Source organism: Schistosoma mansoni (genome assembly GCF_000237925.1).
Source record: "Schistosoma mansoni, WGS project CABG00000000 data, chromosome 3 unplaced supercontig 0141, strain Puerto Rico, whole genome shotgun sequence".
Lineage (NCBI taxonomy): Eukaryota > Metazoa > Platyhelminthes > Trematoda > Strigeidida > Schistosomatidae > Schistosoma > Schistosoma mansoni.
The window spans coordinates 474,340-492,037 of NW_017386011.1; the positions used below are offsets into that span (position 1 = coordinate 474,340).

At 37.1% G+C, this 17,698-nt stretch overlaps 1 protein-coding gene across 1 annotated transcript in view; it reads left to right on the plus strand.

Moving 5' to 3' along the window:
* Nucleotides 1–17,698, plus strand: part of Smp_105700 (U520, putative) — a 35,674-nt gene that overhangs the window by 14,805 nt on the left and 3,171 nt on the right. Inside the window, exons 11-16 of the mRNA XM_018791236.1 lie at nucleotides 1,074–2,579; nucleotides 5,374–5,682; nucleotides 6,013–7,128; nucleotides 8,852–9,017; nucleotides 12,251–12,540; nucleotides 15,622–15,965. Of these exons, the coding sequence (XP_018645572.1) occupies nucleotides 1,074–2,579; nucleotides 5,374–5,682; nucleotides 6,013–7,128; nucleotides 8,852–9,017; nucleotides 12,251–12,540; nucleotides 15,622–15,965 (3,731 nt within the window). The remainder of the gene's footprint in view (nucleotides 1–1,073; nucleotides 2,580–5,373; nucleotides 5,683–6,012; nucleotides 7,129–8,851; nucleotides 9,018–12,250; nucleotides 12,541–15,621; nucleotides 15,966–17,698) is intronic.

The following is a 17,698-nucleotide window of genomic DNA, read 5'->3' on the forward strand; positions in this document are numbered from 1 at the left end:
TCAGAAAACACTGAAATTGAATGACTAATCCATTAGTATTCAATGTTCAGAGTGTTCAAAACAATGGATCAAGTAAAACTGCGTAGGTCTAATTTCCGTTTGATTTACTACAGATAAACAATTAAAAGATGAGTCGTCTTTAAAGATTGATTGGTATTCCATGCAGTGACCCCAAACACGTACTTAACACATATATTACCGGTGGATAACATTACGTTTTTGAATATCATAGTTTCCGGACAATTATAACGAAACACCATCGTAGTTGTGCTGTATCTAGTTACATATTAGAATACACTTGATGATCCTAACTGACTGACTTCATTTGCTTCTGTTTTCTAGATGAATTATCAGGATTAGTCTGTTCGGTCAATTTATTAATTGACAAATCGGGTCTAAATTCTTAGCCTAATTTAGTCATTCCCAGTATACTAACATGGTAAGACTACACATTGATAAAAGTAATGAACAACTCGATATGCATTCACAGTTCCTGTTTGAATGTTAGTCACACGACTCACCTATCCAGACATGAGTAAGTCGTCTAAAAGTCGAATCCGTTATCGGTTAGTTGGAAGTTAACTATTTTATCACCCCTCAACTGTGGTTCCCAACTAGCTGTGAGTAAATATCGAATGAAGTCTTTATGGCAAACTAACTTCGTAAAGAGAATAAACGACATGGTGTTTATCATCATCAGGCTGTTTCAAATACTTTCGAAGAAGTTTATTACCGGATTTAAACGGAATGGCTCAATGAAATAGTCGTTGATTTTATCATCTACAATAACAATAGAAGCTCCTTAATTAAACTATCTTGCTTAGGGAACACAATACTACAAAAAAATTCGCAGTCTGTATCATTTCTGACATATGTTGCCGATGCTTAGTTTGGAAACTAGTGATGGACTTCTCGGTATCCTATAATTCTCCTAGTTTTTATCTAACCAGTTTAAGTTGAAATTTAAAAATGGTTTTGAGACGAAAACAATTTTCCTAATTATTTTGAAAGATGAATACTTTATCAGTAAACTGATTGCATGTTTTTGTTTTATAAATAAACATACTCTGTAGATTTACAGTCCAGAGAAAGGACGTTGGACGGAATTAGGTGCTTTGGATGTTATGCAAATGCTTGGTCGCGCTGGCCGCCCTCAATATGATACGAAAGGTGAAGGTATACTGATTACAAATCATACAGAGTTACAATACTACTTAAGTTTAATGAATCAACAACTTCCAATTGAAAGTCAGCTAGTCTCACGTTTGGCTGATTTACTTAATGCAGAAATAGTTTTAGGTACTGTAACAACTATTCGTGAAGCAGTAACTTGGTTGGGTTACACTTATCTATACATTCGTATGCTTCGAAATCCCACTTTATATGGTGTACCACAAGGTAGTGAAAAGGATGACCCTTGGCTTGAACAGTATCGTCGAGATCTAGTGCATACAGCAGCTATAGAATTAGAACGTTCACAGTTAATTCGTTATGATAGACGTTCAGGATGTTTGCAGTCAACTGAACTTGGTCGAATTGCCTCACATTACTACTTAACTCATACAACTGTACTTTCATACAATAAATTGCTTCGACCGGGTTTGGGTGAGATCGAATTATTCCGTGTGTTTGCTGCCAGTTCTGAATTCAAACATATGACTGTTCGACAAGAAGAGCGATTCGAATTAGCAAAACTTCTTGAACGTGTTCCAATTCCAATTAAAGAATCTCCTGAAGAGCCATCAGCTAAAATCAACTGTTTATTACAAGCATATATTTCTGGATTGAAATTAGAGGGATTCTCTTTAATGTCTGACATGGTTTATATCACTCAATCAGCTGGTCGACTTGTACGAGCGATCTTTGAAATTGTTCTTCATCGAGGTTGGGCTGAATTAGCAGATAATGCACTCACATTAGCTAAAATGATTGAACGTCGTATGTGGGAATCAATGTGTCCTTTACGTCAGTTTAAAAAGTTACCAGATGAAGTGATTCGTAAATTAGAGAAGAAATCAATACCATTTGATCGTTTATATGATATGAATCATCATGAATTAGGTGAGTTGGTACGGTTACCTAAATTAGGTAGACCTCTACATAAATACCTACATCAATTACCTCGTCTAGAAATGAGTGTACATGTTCAACCAATTACAAGATCTGCTTTACGTGTTGAGTTAACTTTAACACCTGATTTTATTTGGGATGAAAAAGTACATTCAACAAATCAAGCGTTTTGGATATTTGTAGAAGATGTTGATGGAAACAGTGTATTACATCATGAATTTTTTGTATTAAAACAACGTTATGGAACAGAAGAACATGTTTTACGATTTGTTTTACCAATATTCGATCCATTGCCACCACACTATTATATAACTGCTGTATCTGATCGTTGGATTGGTGGTGAAGTAACTTTACCAGTATCATTTAGACATTTAATATTACCAGAAAAAACAATACCGCCTACTGAATTATTGGATTTACAACCACTTCCAGTGACTGCATTAAGAAATAAAGATTTTGAAGCATTATATACAGATCGTATTAAAGTATTCAATCCTATACAAACACAGGTACGTATTAATTCTTATTTAATGCTATTGACTTAAAAATAAGGCCAATTTCTTCTCATAAATTAAGCCAACTGGCTCAGACAATGTGTAATTGATTATCAAAACTAAACCAAGGTGAATCATTAGGAGAATAAATAATACAGTTTATAAGATTTTACTTGCGACGGATATATGCAGATGACGTAGGTCTGTTTATTAAATGCACTGATAAAAAAACGGAGTCTTGAAACCATTGAGTAACAATTCAAGAATATTTATAGTGTGTTTCCATCTATATATGAAACTTCCCCCCAGGACTGGTCTGGTGATAAGAACTGAAGGAATTGAGTGTTCTGATCACCTGTCATGGAAGTTTCACTAATCCTGGTCGGTTGATCTCTGAGAAAATCCCAGCACAGATTCAGAGAGCGCATCCTGCTTTTTCCAACAAGAACCATCTCCAGCATAGACTAGATAACTGTCTATCTGTTTGCCAAAAGTTCACACTGCACAACAAATCCTCTCTCTCTTATCATGTGTCTGGGAAATGTCTTTGTAAATGGTGAACATATGTAGTATACCGTTATTTGTTTACATGTGTCTGAAGGTATTTTCTCATTTTATGGAACAACTGGGTAAATAATGTTGACGTTGAACGTAAGGTACTAAGCGGAAATGCCAAATCAGTGAATTCGCATCAATTGAAGTGGCAATAACATGTTGTTTATTTATTTTTTATCATTTATTTGAACACATAAATATTGGTACAAGGGGGCACCAGATATATATGCGCCACACAAAAGTGTCATTTCATTTAATTGTGTGGGGGCTATGATACTGCCCGGGTGCCCAGACCGAGGCAGGTGGTTTTCTTAGGAGACCACACCCCGAGCCTTTAACCTAAAGGTTTGACTTGCCATTCAGGTTGACTGGGGATCGTGCGAAATCGAAGTGCGTGATGTGATCTATTTGGGTCCAAAGTTGGGACCAACTCGGGGGTCTCCATGTCAAAAGATGTTTTTCCTTGTGCTTAAAGTTAGTATTTGCAAGAAACAGGAGGTTATCTGAGCATAGGTACAACAGATGGTCGCCGTTATTTGTTCTTTGAGCCACATCACCATAGGATCCACACAGGTGTCTTTCCCTTTCGCTTAGTTTACCTACTTGAGCATTAAAGTCACCAGTCACCATTACTACATCAGAACGCCTAGCTTTTCAGAGAAGGTCGGAAAGCTTTCTGTAAAACTCATCTTTTACATCATCTAAGCTTCAGTCAGTGAGAGAGTAGGCAGAGACGACGACGAGTTTCCCTATCTTTCCGAGTCCTTACTGATCCGTTTAGTCGGACAGCGCATAGACGACTGTCTACTGGGATCCAGTCTAAAAGAGCTAGTTCTGCCTTAGGACTTAATGCTATACCTACTCCAGCGAGGCCACGGGAAGCAGCATCCGGGCTTCCAGATACACGAAGCGTGTATCGAGATGGTTCTTTATTTTGATTAGGTGAGGTCAAATGAATGACACTACTCGAATCTTGTATGCGCGTTTTGGAGACGCAGCACACATCGATGGTGATTGTAAAGTCCTAGCTAAGGAAGCCTGTTGTCCTATTTGGCACAGAGTTCGGACGTTAAATGCTCCTACATGTAGTTGAGAGCATGGTTTCAGGAGACCAGGAATAACTTTCCGCGTACTTGAATCGTTTGCCCTAGCAGTGCGAGGTGATAATGGAATGTGAAAAGGGTTAGTCGTGGAGATAAGAGAGTTATAAGGAGGTGTAAGAAGGATTTGAATGTGACCAACTTGGTCTTGTTGGTTGTTACGGGTATCAGGGCTGACATCACTTCCCGTCTGCCCACACCGTGGAAGGGTATTTCTTGAGGGACCTGAAAAGGAAGTTGGATTATTGTTGGTCTTAACGACCTGGGGGCGTGACCGCAGAGTGCAAGGGACAACTATTTGAGGCCGGTCACGCACGGCCTTCTTGTGGGGGTGTTTGACGTGTTAGCTTCGTTCTTCAAAGAGCTTTACCACCGGAGACGGAAATCCGTGAGGTAAGGTGGTGTGCATTTTTAGGGTCGACCTTTTCTAACCCCACCCCTCCTTGTGAGAAGGCAGCATCGCTGCAGATGCTGGTTGTCTTAGGGAAACACCTTACTGCTGTCACATCTCTGTACAGTCAGCAGTACGACTTCGCCCTCAGACCTTGATTTGCTGCTTTTAGTCTTACCGTTCTCCAATCGACCTGCCTGGGATAGTAGAACCTACAGGAACATATGTTCCAGCCAATATATTTCGGTTGGTTCATTACGATAGGTAAGCCCGACCTCCACGTCAAAGTAGTAACTGCTATTGAGTTAGTATATCTATAGTTTGACATGAGAAAATTCTAAAGCCTTCTCCAAGTATCGACTAGTGCCGATTGGATAAGGATTAGCCAGTCAGCGTGCACCAACGCAATCGTGCATGGAACATGCTTTAATCCAGTCTATGTCTCACTAACATTAGGTGTAAATTTCGTTCAATGTGACAAATACATTCCTCATCATATTGTGTATGAACTGTGTATGTGTTTCACAGTAATTGTTTGTTACTTTTTATCCATATAATGTTTATTAGCCAATCAAGTGTGTTTGTGTAAAATCCTCATATAAAGGAGTATATTCGATTCAATAATGACATGATTTTAGACAAATTCTTTGGTTATTTCATTCGATGAAGTAGATCTATACGTATACAATTTTTCATAGTATTTTATCCATGTTATAATTTATACACTCTTCTTTTGATTCACTGTTTCCCTTCCCCACCTTAGGTTTTCAATTCCCTATATAATTCAGATGAAAATGTCTTAATAGCAGCTCCAACTGGAAGTGGCAAAACAGTTTGTGCTGAATTAACAATATTTCGTTTAATAACTACACATAATAGTTCAACAAATCAGTCGGACTCTTCAGGTACAACTGCCAATTTTCGGTGTATTTACGTCTTACCACCACATGAAGAACAAGTGGAACAGCGTTATATTGATTGGGCAAGTCGATTTGGCGAGAAGTTGGGTAAACGTGTCGTTCGATTAACTGGAGAAACCTCTGTAGACTTAAAATTATTAGCTCGCGGGAATGTAAGTTTTTATTATATTTTGTATTAAATCATAATAAACAACAATTCCACTATTCTAAATGTACTTATAACGTATACTGTGTATATTGACGTCTCGATGATGACATTTTGAGTATTGGTTAACACTGGAATCAATGACATGTATTTCCTACTATTTGACATTCATCCAGTTGATTGTATACTGTCACCGATGATAATGTTGACTGATTTCTTAATTATGTTCTATTTCATTTCTTCTCTTAATTAAATTTACACTGTTTTAAATTAGTTCCTCTGAGTTTGTATATGCAGCTTACTTTAATAACTTTTTCCCTTATCTATTTCTATTTAGATCATAGTTACTACACCAGAACACTGGGATGTGCTATCCAGAAGATGGAAACAACGTAAAAATGTACAAAATGTCAATTTATTTATTGCGGACAATTTACATTTAGTTGGTTCTGAAGGCGGGTCAGTGTTAGAAGTGGTATGTTCAAGAATGCGTTACATTAGTAGTCAAGTGGATAATCCAATCCGTATAATTGGCTTGTCTCATAGTCTTACCAATGGTCGTGATATTGCTAGTTGGCTCGGTTGTACTTCTGGAGCAACTTACAATTTCCCACCTGCCACTAGACCTATTCCTTTAGAATTGACTATTATGCCGTTCAATATTCCACACCAAGCGTCTCGTTTGTTAGCGATGACTAAACCTGTTTACCAACTAATAACACGACTAGCATTTACCCCAAGTCCTGCGGGTAGCTCACAGCATTCTCAGCGTAAACCAACTTTAGTTTATGTGCCCACTAGACGTCAAGCACAAAGAGCTGCTCTTGATTTGATAACAATGTTCGCTGTCAGCAATGCAACATCTAAATTTCAAACTATCTCAAGTCACTTGGAAGAGGCTTTGTCTCGAGCTGCTGACCAGTTAGCTGATAGAGCATTAGCTGAAGTTATTCGTCATGGTGGCGGTGTAGCTTATTTACATGAAGCAATCTCAAAACCAGATCGTCGATTAATTGAAGTGTTATTCGCTGCCGGTGCATTGCATACCTTGGTTGTATCACGTGCTCTTGTTTGGGCTGCAGCCTCACCAAATCCATTGACAGCTTACCTTGTAATTGTAATGGATACACAAGATTATAATGGAAAGATTCATGCTTATGAAGATTATCCAATAGTTGATTTGATTGAGATGTTAGGACATGCTAATCGTCCAAATATCGATAGTGAAGCTAAAGCTGTTGTATTATGTCAAACTGGAAAAAAAGAATTCCTGAAAAAATTCCTTCATGATCCATTACCAGTGGAATCACATTTAGATCATGCTTTGCATGATCATTTCAACGCTGAAATAGTCACCAAAACTATTGAAAATAAACAAGATGCTGTAGACTATTTAACATGGACTTTTCTCTATCAACGTATGACACAAAATCCAAATTACTATAATTTACAGGTAAATTTAAATTTCTTTTATTAAAAAGTTCATTATTGCTAGTCAACTAAATGGTAATTACTTGATGACATACTTTTTTTTCAGTCGATCGTAAGTCATATGAGCTTAGTCTCGTCGCACTGCTATGTGTGCTAGTCCAACATCCCCGATGCCAAATATCAGAAAAATATGTTTTCTATGTTTCACAATGTGGTGTATAATCGTTAGTTATTCTAAAAGTTGGTATGTATAATAGTTGATTTTCTTCTGTAGCTTAGCAGCGGCTTGAAGTCGAGTATATAAACCTGTATTTGATTATTGAGATGGTTAGGCCACGTGTTACATATGCCTGAACACCGATTACCACGACGCGCTATGCTGACTAGTGTAGGGGATGGTTGGAAGAATGTTAGTGGGCGGCCAAACCAAAACGTGGCATCAGAACTTGAAGTCACTAACTTCTGTTTCGAGTCATGTTGGTAGATGCAGACTACTTAGTTGGGGTCCAATGGTTGGAGACTCTGTGTGACATGACTCAAAATCAATCACAATGGCGCAGGTGTATACACTCTTTATCTTTCCTTAAACCTTGAGATTAAAATTGCTTCATATCTGTCTTCCTTCCTGTACTATATCCTTATATACAACCTTTCTTTTATATATTAACACCACTGAATTAACTACTTCTATGAATTTGGTGTTCATCTTGTTGTGGTAGTGAGGTATGGCAAGTTGGACCGATGCATAAATGTGCCTGGTCCTACGTTGTAGCTGACTGACTGATTATTGAGTGTTATTATTATCTGCGAATTTCTCCTCTTACCGTTAGATTGCTTTCAAAACACTAGACTGTGAGAAAAAAGTTAAAACAACCAACTCGTAGGGAAAACAATTGTTTATTAGAAAGTCAGTACCGATGTAATCGAAAAAGAAAGCTTTATGATTAGATTAGTACTATTATTTAAAACCCTTAATCTACAACTGATAATTTACCACCCAGTTCATTTAGTTAATCCCATCTTTTATGATAATATCAATGTTACGGAACGACAACGTGATTGATAGTAGGCATCTTATGATGAACCACATATAAAGGGGTTATTATTCAATAAGTATTGACTTTTTTTCTTGATTTGACATCCCATTGTAGTGTAGTCAACTTTTACAAAAATTCTTGTTTATTCGACTTACTGATTACGTTCAAATCTAAGCATTAGGTTTGTAAGTTTTGCATACTGTCCTAAAGCAAACGGTACTGCTCATCTGTTTTAACCTTGGTAAGTTTATCAGTGTTACCAGCTGCTTTTTAACAGTTGCATCCATGCTGTAATGCTTATATTTTACTCGAAAAATGAAATTTTAACGATATCGTTCAGTTGTTATCCGGGCTACTTGGAAACTGTAATTTGGTAGTTGAAGCATTCAGTTTTCAACTAAAAATTTCCAGTTTCGAATCATATTTTGTTTATTTTGGTTTAAACAAGAAAATAGAGTGTGTAAATCTGTTACATTCAGGCTATTGGAATCAAATCTAACTTTTTACTACATCACGTCGATTTTTGTGATTTTGTACTATTTAACGATTGAATTTTGGTATGATGTGGATGCCGAGATGTATAAAAATCTACAGATTATCTCCACACATAACAAACGACCTTCAGATAACTTCACTTTGTCGTCTCATCTTTAATCTCAATACTTTTATTATTATTATTATTATTATTATTATTATTATTATTATTAGGGTGTGACACATCGACATTTAAGTGATCACCTAAGTGAATTAGTCGAGACTACATTGAATGATCTGGAGACATCTAAATGTATTTCTATAGAAGATGGTATTGATTTGGCTCCATTAAATCTGGGCATGATATCGGCGTACTATTATATTCAATACAACACAATAGGTATGTTAAATTCTTATATCCTATTTTTGTTCGTTAATAACCGTCTTCTGTCTTCTAAATAAAACTAATTCCTGGTAAGTGTATGATTTATGTTAAATTGTTGACCTGAGAAGTGTTACTACCAAGTAGGTGTTAACCATCTGGTTAATGTCCGTACAATCACAGAATCAAATGTGAGCGAATTTAAGTAACGGTGCTCAAGGTCAGTTACAATGATCCCAACGTATCCATTTCTTTTTCTTCATACTCCTTTAAATTCTTAGGCTCAATATTGTAACACACTTAGTACTTTACATAAATTTTATGATTAAAACTTGAATATCTAAGGTACAGAAGGTTAGCTAGCTTCTTTTTTACATCGTTCTAATGAATTTAAACGGTTAACAGTCTATCGTGTTGTAAATTTGAAAAGCTTTTAGAACATTATTTAGTCAGTCTGACCCCTGCCACGAGAAGGCAGTGAGTAGGACTTCCCTGGTAGAAGCTATATACGCATGACCATGTGAGAGCATTTCGAGAGGGAAAGTGGACTCTCCCCAATCTCGGCCGTACCAGGGTATTTGGAGGCTAGTTTGACTAGTCACCATTTTGTAAAATTCCTTTGTAAAAATTCTCTTTTATAAAGCTAAATATTAATCATGTACAAGATGTTGAAGCAACTTGTAACTTATGCATAAATTTCATGTCTCGAATATGTTCAAATGCTTAACCTGATCAAATTGTTAAGTGCTGTATAGTATTGAAACGGAATTAAAGCTGCATTTAAATAGAGGATCAATTTTTATGTTAAATGATTAGTGGATTCTTCGAATTCATGGTCATGATCGACATATTTTCCCATAGCGCCAATGAAATTAGCCGATGATAAGAGTATTTATTATTAAATCACAAATTTCCATGAGACGTGGAGTTTTTGGCCACAACCTTATTACTTTTGAACTCATGAGGTTTGGATTCTGTATAGCTTCCAAAAAATGTTCAGTACTCGTCCTTTCCCATAGGTAAATTCGAGACACAGTGGATAGCTTGTATATAGCTCATAACACAAACGTTTTAAATGAGAATTGTACCGATCAATCAAAACAAATATCACTACTAAACTACACAGCCTCCAGAGTTTTCTATTAAGATTGAACAATCCAATCTACAATATATTGCGTAGATAAATTGACAAAGGATACAAAATTATTACCATTCAAAACAAAATAGGCGTGCTCCAATGAATTAGACAATACTATTCTATCCTTTTTGGGTGTATCAAATGGATCAGTTCAACAAGTAACAATCAAATCAGGGAGACTTAAGATAACAGTTTCCAAGATTAGAGAGATCAAATTAAATTGAAATGAACCCTATCAGTAGAAACTTACATAATTTGGTGAAATGTTAGAAAAACCAGAAGTGTAATTAAAATCAGCAATTACATTCCTATCTAGAACCAAAAAGTCAACAGAACATACAGCTAAAAAATTTCGAACTTTATAACTTTATATTTAAGTGTAAGATAAAGAGTTTTTGTCACAAAAACTTATACATGGAAAGTTTTTTTGGTGAGACTATAATTTATGGACGACTTTGAGCAACGCTAAAGTGACCTTGATGGTGTCCACCTACTTACTCGTGTTAAATAAGGGTTATGAACTATCGCAGTTTTGCTCTATGCTTGCGAAACCTGGCCTCTCCGAGTTGAGGATGTGAGACGTCTCTCTGTGTTCGATCATCGTTGTCCCCGAAGGATTGCTGACATCCAGTAGCAACATCATGTTAGTAATGCAGAGGTTCGGCATCGTGTGTTCGGTCGCAGAGACGATAATTCAATTGGTGTCACCATCTTGAAACACCGACTTCGGTGGCTTGAACATGTTCTACGAATGTCGTCCCAGAGACTTCCACGTCGTGCATTATTTTCCGACTCTGGGACTGGTTGGAAAAAGCGGAGAGGTGGTCAGTGCATGACATAGTGTCGTGGCATGAAAGAAAGCTGCAAAGGGCTAGCTTCTGTTGGTCCTTCACGACTCCCTGGCTGGGGTCCGAGAGATGGTGCAACACAGTGGCTAGAGACGTCATCAGATATGGCTCAGAATAGAAGCCAGTGGCGAGCCTGCTGTAACCTTCTTTTACTTTCTTCATAAAGGGTGGTTCTAACTTTTTTAACTGAAAGTGTCTTCTGGTTGTACATTTCAGTCCCCCTTATCTTTTCATCCTTTCTCTTCCTATTTTCATTGTTTTGTGTGGCGCATATGTATCTGGTGTCCTTTTGTTTTAATATGTATGTGTTTAAATGAATAAATAAATAATTATGATTTACAGTTGATGGTTACGTTAGAAATTAGATTTTTCGTTTTCATCACGAATTGACATCAGCTAAAACGCCAAAACTCTATGTAGATAAATAAGTGAATTAATTTTGCATCCAAATCCAAAACTTGTTCATCTAATATCTGATTAGTTCGTTCATAAATTTTAGTCTCGTCTAATTAATATCAGGAGGGGTTTTTGTGGATATTATAGTAATTTCGAGTCAATTGAAGTTAAACCACCATGAAAAACCTGGAAGCACTGGACGGTCGTTTCGTGCTATTGTGGGTCTCCTCAGCAGTGCGCATCAACGATCCCGCCCCTCGAGATTCGAACCCAGGACCTATTAGTCACGCGCTCGGGCGCCTAACCTCTAGACCACTGAGCCGGCATTCAACAATGTTAATGTCTACCTTCAACCAATACACGGAATTGAGCAATTGTCCACCATGGTCTTCAGTGAGTTACTATCTCACAACAAACCTGGTTAAAGTACACTGGTCACTGCTTCTCATTAGAACTCCTGGAAATACCTCTTAAAGTCAGTCGTCTAATTATGTAATAGAAATGCTATAATTTTAGACAACTTGAACAAATTATGCTCATCTCCATAGTTTTTATTTATTCACTAGTTAAATTTAAACTTTGTAATAATAAATTATTTCTAAACATAGTTGAAATCATGAGTCAATTAAAGCTACACCACCATGAAAAACCTGGAAGCACTGGTTGCCCGTTTCGCCCTACTGTGGGACTCCTCGGCAGTGCGCATCCACGTTCCCGACTCGCCTGCGAAATTCGAACTCAGGACCTACCAGTCTCGCGCTAGAGCACTTAACCGATAGACCACTGAACAATACAAACCTTTTCACAGACAATCTTACATGTGTATAAAACTGTACTTTCTCAACTCTTTTTATTTCCTTTTTTTACAGAATTATTCAGTTTATCATTAACAGCTAAAATGAAAATTCGTGGATTATTAGATGTCATTAGTAATGCAGCTGAATTTGATATATTATTACCTGTACGACATCATGAAGATATTTTATTACGTCAATTAAGTGTAAAAGTACCACAGAAATTAGCACCAAAAGCTAAATTTTCTAGTCCACATGTTAAAGCAAATTTATTATTACAAGCCCATTTATCACGTTTACAATTACCAATTGAAATGCAAACAGATACAGATCGTTTATTAGGTTGTACTATACGTTTAATTCAAGTAAGTTTATCTTATAACTACATTAAATAATGAATATGACTCCCCTTTTTCTTTTCCTTATGAGTAAATATGTATTATTATTATTATTATTATTATTATTATTATTATTATTAAAACACATAAATACTGGTAAAAAGTGGCACCAGATACATATGCGCCACACAAATCTCATTTGATTTGTGTGAGTGCTCAGATACTGCCCAAGTGCCTAACACGAAGCAGGTGATTTTCTTAAGGGATCACACCCGGAGCCTTTGACCTAAAGGTCTAATCCACAAGGCAATGGAGCATCGTAAGGAGATGCATTCCCATGGAAGCCGGTGACCAGCGATTGATTCACACGCCATTTGTTCCCTCAGGATGCTGGAGTCCATGTGCATCATTGGTTTGGAATCAGGGTATCCCAACTACCCTAGGTGGACTATTCGTGTCCATCAACCCGGTTAAAGCGCCGGACATTCGCTTTTCGTCCTCTCACTTTCGTAAACAACACCCCCGTCACTGTGAGAAGACAGTGAGTAGGACTTCCCTGGCAGAGGCTATATACGCGTCGCCATATGAGAGCATTTGGAGAGGGAGAACGGACTCTCACCATTCTCGGCCGTACCAGGGCATTTTACAGTTTCTTTTCTAATTTTAACTTTCTGATCAAATCAAACTCGTTGTTCTGCTTTTTTTGTTATTTAAACACATAAATATTGGTACAAAGGGGCGGGGCACCAGATGTATATACGCTGCACAAATCTCATTTGGTTTTTGTGTGAGGGCTATGTTACTGCCCAGGTGCCCCAAACTGAAGTAGGTGGTTTTCTTAGGGGGGCACACCCCGGAGCCTTTGACCTAAAGATCTGATCCATAAGGCAGTGGAGTATCATGAGGAGATGCAGTGCAGTTCCGTTAACAAAAGCAAAACATGATAATTGGAAATAGTTCTTACTATATTTCTTTATTTGTTGAATGTTTGAAATCGTACCCATCTTAACTCTTATTATTAATTCATTATTGTTTACGGATTTCATACCAGTGGTTAATTGTCAAGCCGAATTTCTATAACTGTAGAAATAATATTTCTTAATTGTTAGCTAATTATTTTCTTAATGAATGTATTATAATATGACTGTTGTCCATTCCATAAAATTATATCTCGATTGGTTTTCGTGTTCATATCATTTTGTAGTGAACAAGAACACGACAGGGGACAGCCGAATGTATTTAAGCACAAATTACAGACTATCTCACTAAAATCTGATAACCATACAATGAACAGTTAATTTGCAAAATAACAATCAATTGTCTCAATCTTGACTGTTTCTTCTGCAAATATCAATCCATCTTCTCTGATTTCATTGTTCATGCATTTCCATACCTATTGCGCTTCATTTCAGTTCTCTCCTTATCGATCTTCTGCCAAAATACATTCAATGTCTGACCATCACCATATACTACTTATATGGATATAAGTAGACCACACTACAATATGAGTTATTTCCATGATAGTTTTAGTTATTCCCTCGGCTAGGCGCAATTAGTAATCACGTGGTCATTTTTTTGTTTTATCACTAAGTTGTTGTTGTGATCAGTTTGAATTACTAATCATCATTATCATTTAAATGATTAAATGCCAAAGGTTTCTAATTTAAACGCCAATAAGAATGATGTGTCATTATTACTTTGACGTTGTTAAAAATATCCCAAGTCCGGATAAAAGAGGAGGGTTTGGGCATGGGGTTTAGCTACATCATTCTGTAAAGAAGATCCCTGCTAAAAATATGTTAACTAGGAAAAATCAGTTAAACCATTTAAATTTTGCTCTGAGATTTGAATGATCTTCATGTAGGAGAGTTATGACGCCTCACAGTGAAAATCGAGATTCTTCGGAAGTAACGAGGTTGATGCCCCTTGTGATAACCTGACGAACAATTAACATGGATGACACAGATGTAAAGCAAGGATAGGCAAAGCAAGAGCCGCATTCCTACAACTAAATAATATATGGAACTCAAAACAACTATCAACCAACATCAAATTCAGAATCTCCAATACGAACATCAGGACATTTCTACTTAATGGAGATAAAACTTAAAGAACTACCACGACCATCATCAAAAGGGTAAAAGTTTTTATAATTAATTGTCTATGCAAGATATTCAATGTCCGCTGGCCGGATACTATCAGCAACAGCCTACTGTGGGAGAGAACAAACCACCTTCGAGCTGAACAGAACATTAGCGAAAAACCTTTAGAGATGTATATGACATACATCGCGGAAATCATCAAACTGAATCACGAGGCAAGTCGTTAGTTGGAATCCTAAAGGTTATACGAAAAGAGGAAGACCAAGGAACGTATTTTGTCGTGAATCGAAGACAGGCATCAAAAGAATGAATAGTAATCGGGAGCAACTAAAAGCGAGAGCCAAGGACGGAGTTGTCCGGAGAGTCCTGATTGGCAGCCTATACTGCACGAGGGGTAACACGAGTAAATCTTCTATATTAAGAACTCCAGTTGATCTGTCTCGGTTACCAAGTGTCAACCAATCATGTGCAACATAGAACCTGATATACATGTGGGTCGGTTCAAGTTGCCATACCTCATTAGCACAGCGAGCTAAGATTTTGAAGATAAATCCGGTAGTAGTTGTTGTTGTAGTTTTAGAAAAACAAATTGAGTGTATAAAAAGAAAAAAACACGGAATGCACATCCTAAGTAGATTGGTCCGACAGAACCTTTAGTCGCAACTATCTTTAATATTTGACATATAGCCAACAGTGAAATCCAGTACTCTTGTTTTACTTCATTTGGGACTGGTCAGCTGGATATCCCTAGATCCCACTATTGTTGTGACTTGAACTCAGTCGCTTCAAAGACCAGGTTATCCATTAACTAGATAGAACGTGACGGGTGTGCCCCGAATTTCACTGCTAACTGCATACTGTCAGTTCCGATGAAGACCAAGGTAATTTTTAAACTACTCAGTCTTGATTTCTTATGTCATAATATTGGGAAATAATTTCTTAAATTAATTCGCATGCTATTTCATAATAATATAATCATGGGTAAATACTTTTTTTTGTATTTTAGGCTTGTGTAGATGTATTATCTAGTAATAGTTGGTTAGGTCCTGCTTTAGCAGCTATGGAACTATCACAAATGTGTACACAAGCTGTATGGCATAAAGATTCTTATTTACGTCAAATACCACATTTTACAGCTGAACGTATTAATCAATGTAAAGAAAATAAAGTTGAAACTGTATTTGATTTAATTGAATTAGAAGATGAAGAACGTAATCAATTATTAGATGGATTAACACAAGTTCAAATGGCTGATGTAGCTAGATTTTGTAATCGTTATCCAAATATTGAAATTACTTATGAAATTACTACAAATAATGGAAATAATGCATTAAAAACACCTATACGAACGTAAGTTTTTATTGCTTATCATAAACTGTAATACTTCGTTTATTGCTCTAAAATCGTTTAGTTACTGTTATTCCATAACAATGTACTTTATCTTCACCTTGACGTGGTGGTCGGGTTAGCCTATCGTGATGATTCAATCGAGCTATACTGGCTGGAAAATCTGTTCTTGTAGGTTCTACCATACCAGACAGGTCGTTTGAAGAGCGGTGAGACTAAAAGCAGCAAACCAAGGCTCTGAAGGTGAAGTCGTACTGCTGACTGTACAGAGGTGTGACAGCAGTAAGGTGTTTCCTTCAGACAACCAGCATAACAGCGATGCTGCGTTCCCACGAGGAGGGGTGGGGTTAGAAAAGGTCGACCCTAAAGATGCACACCTCGTCTTATCCCACGGATATCCGTCTCCGGCGGTAAGGTCCCAACAAGTACGGAGCTAACACAAAAAGGTCGTGTGTGACCGACCTCAAGCAGTTGTCCGTTGGGCACTGCGGTCACGCTCTCAGGTCATTAAGACCACTTCTAACCCAATTTCCTTTTCAGGTCCCTCTAGAAGAACCCTTCCACGGTGTGGGCAACCGGGAAGTGATAACTGCCCTCATACGTCTAACAGCACTCAAGATCACTGTATTCAAGACTGACTTTATCTTCACTTGGTATTGTTTGGTTGAATATTCCCATTGACGTTTAGGACTGCAATTGATCAGTCTCTTATTGGCCATATATGCATACTGTGCGTATTGCCCCAATGTAGCCTTAATTCACAAACATTATAAGCAAAGATATACAACGCAGTGGCATTTGAAGCGAACGGTACTGGGTTTGAGTCCCAGAGTGAACATCAATTCAGAGATGCAGGTACATCTAGCTGGTGCGTCTCAAATAGGACGAAACGCACGTCCTAGATTCCACTGCTAGCCACTATCCATCTTTGCTTATAATGTACTTTATCATTTACAAAATGTTCATTTCTTCCTCAGTTTAATAGACTCATCATGATCTACTTATAGTCAGTGTTAATTATTTTACAAACCACTATATATTTAAATTATTATTAATAGACTTCTTCAAATTCATAAAAGGTTTCATCACTGACTGTCATCAGCTAAAGTATTCTGGAATGCCATGTTTGCTATATTTGAAGAGATTACGAGTTCACCTAAATCTGCGAACGGAACGAAGACTCAGCGACACAATGACCAAATAAGCTAACTATTCCGATGCGTCCCAGCCCCACTAGTTAGAGAAAGGAATCTAGGTTCAGAATAGGGAAAATGTATTCCACAAGCAGCCAAAAGAGCCACCAACAACAAGCATAACTCAGGCTTATACATACATCATAAAAATGTCCTTGGGAACGTTATAAAACAGCATATTAAGAGAGACAATGACATTTAGGGTCCTTCCAAGTGGGAAATACGATACGAAGGTAAAAAAAAATGGGCGCTTTTAGCGCGAAAACAATAAAATTCAAATTTCCAAACTAAAATTACAAGAATCAGACATTTACCAAGTGAGTTCTGAGGATCAATCATCCCTAACAAGTTTCCAGTTCTAAATCTTTTGACAGTGAATAATTGGCTGTGTTACAAAATTGATTGATTGAAATTTTAATGTTGACAATTGGAAATATTAATTCCACAATCGACAATAAAATTGAATGCTTTGGTATTATGGCATCAGTGAGTACACACTGCTAAGAAGAGCCTTAAGCCAGACTTAATAATAGTTACCCAATA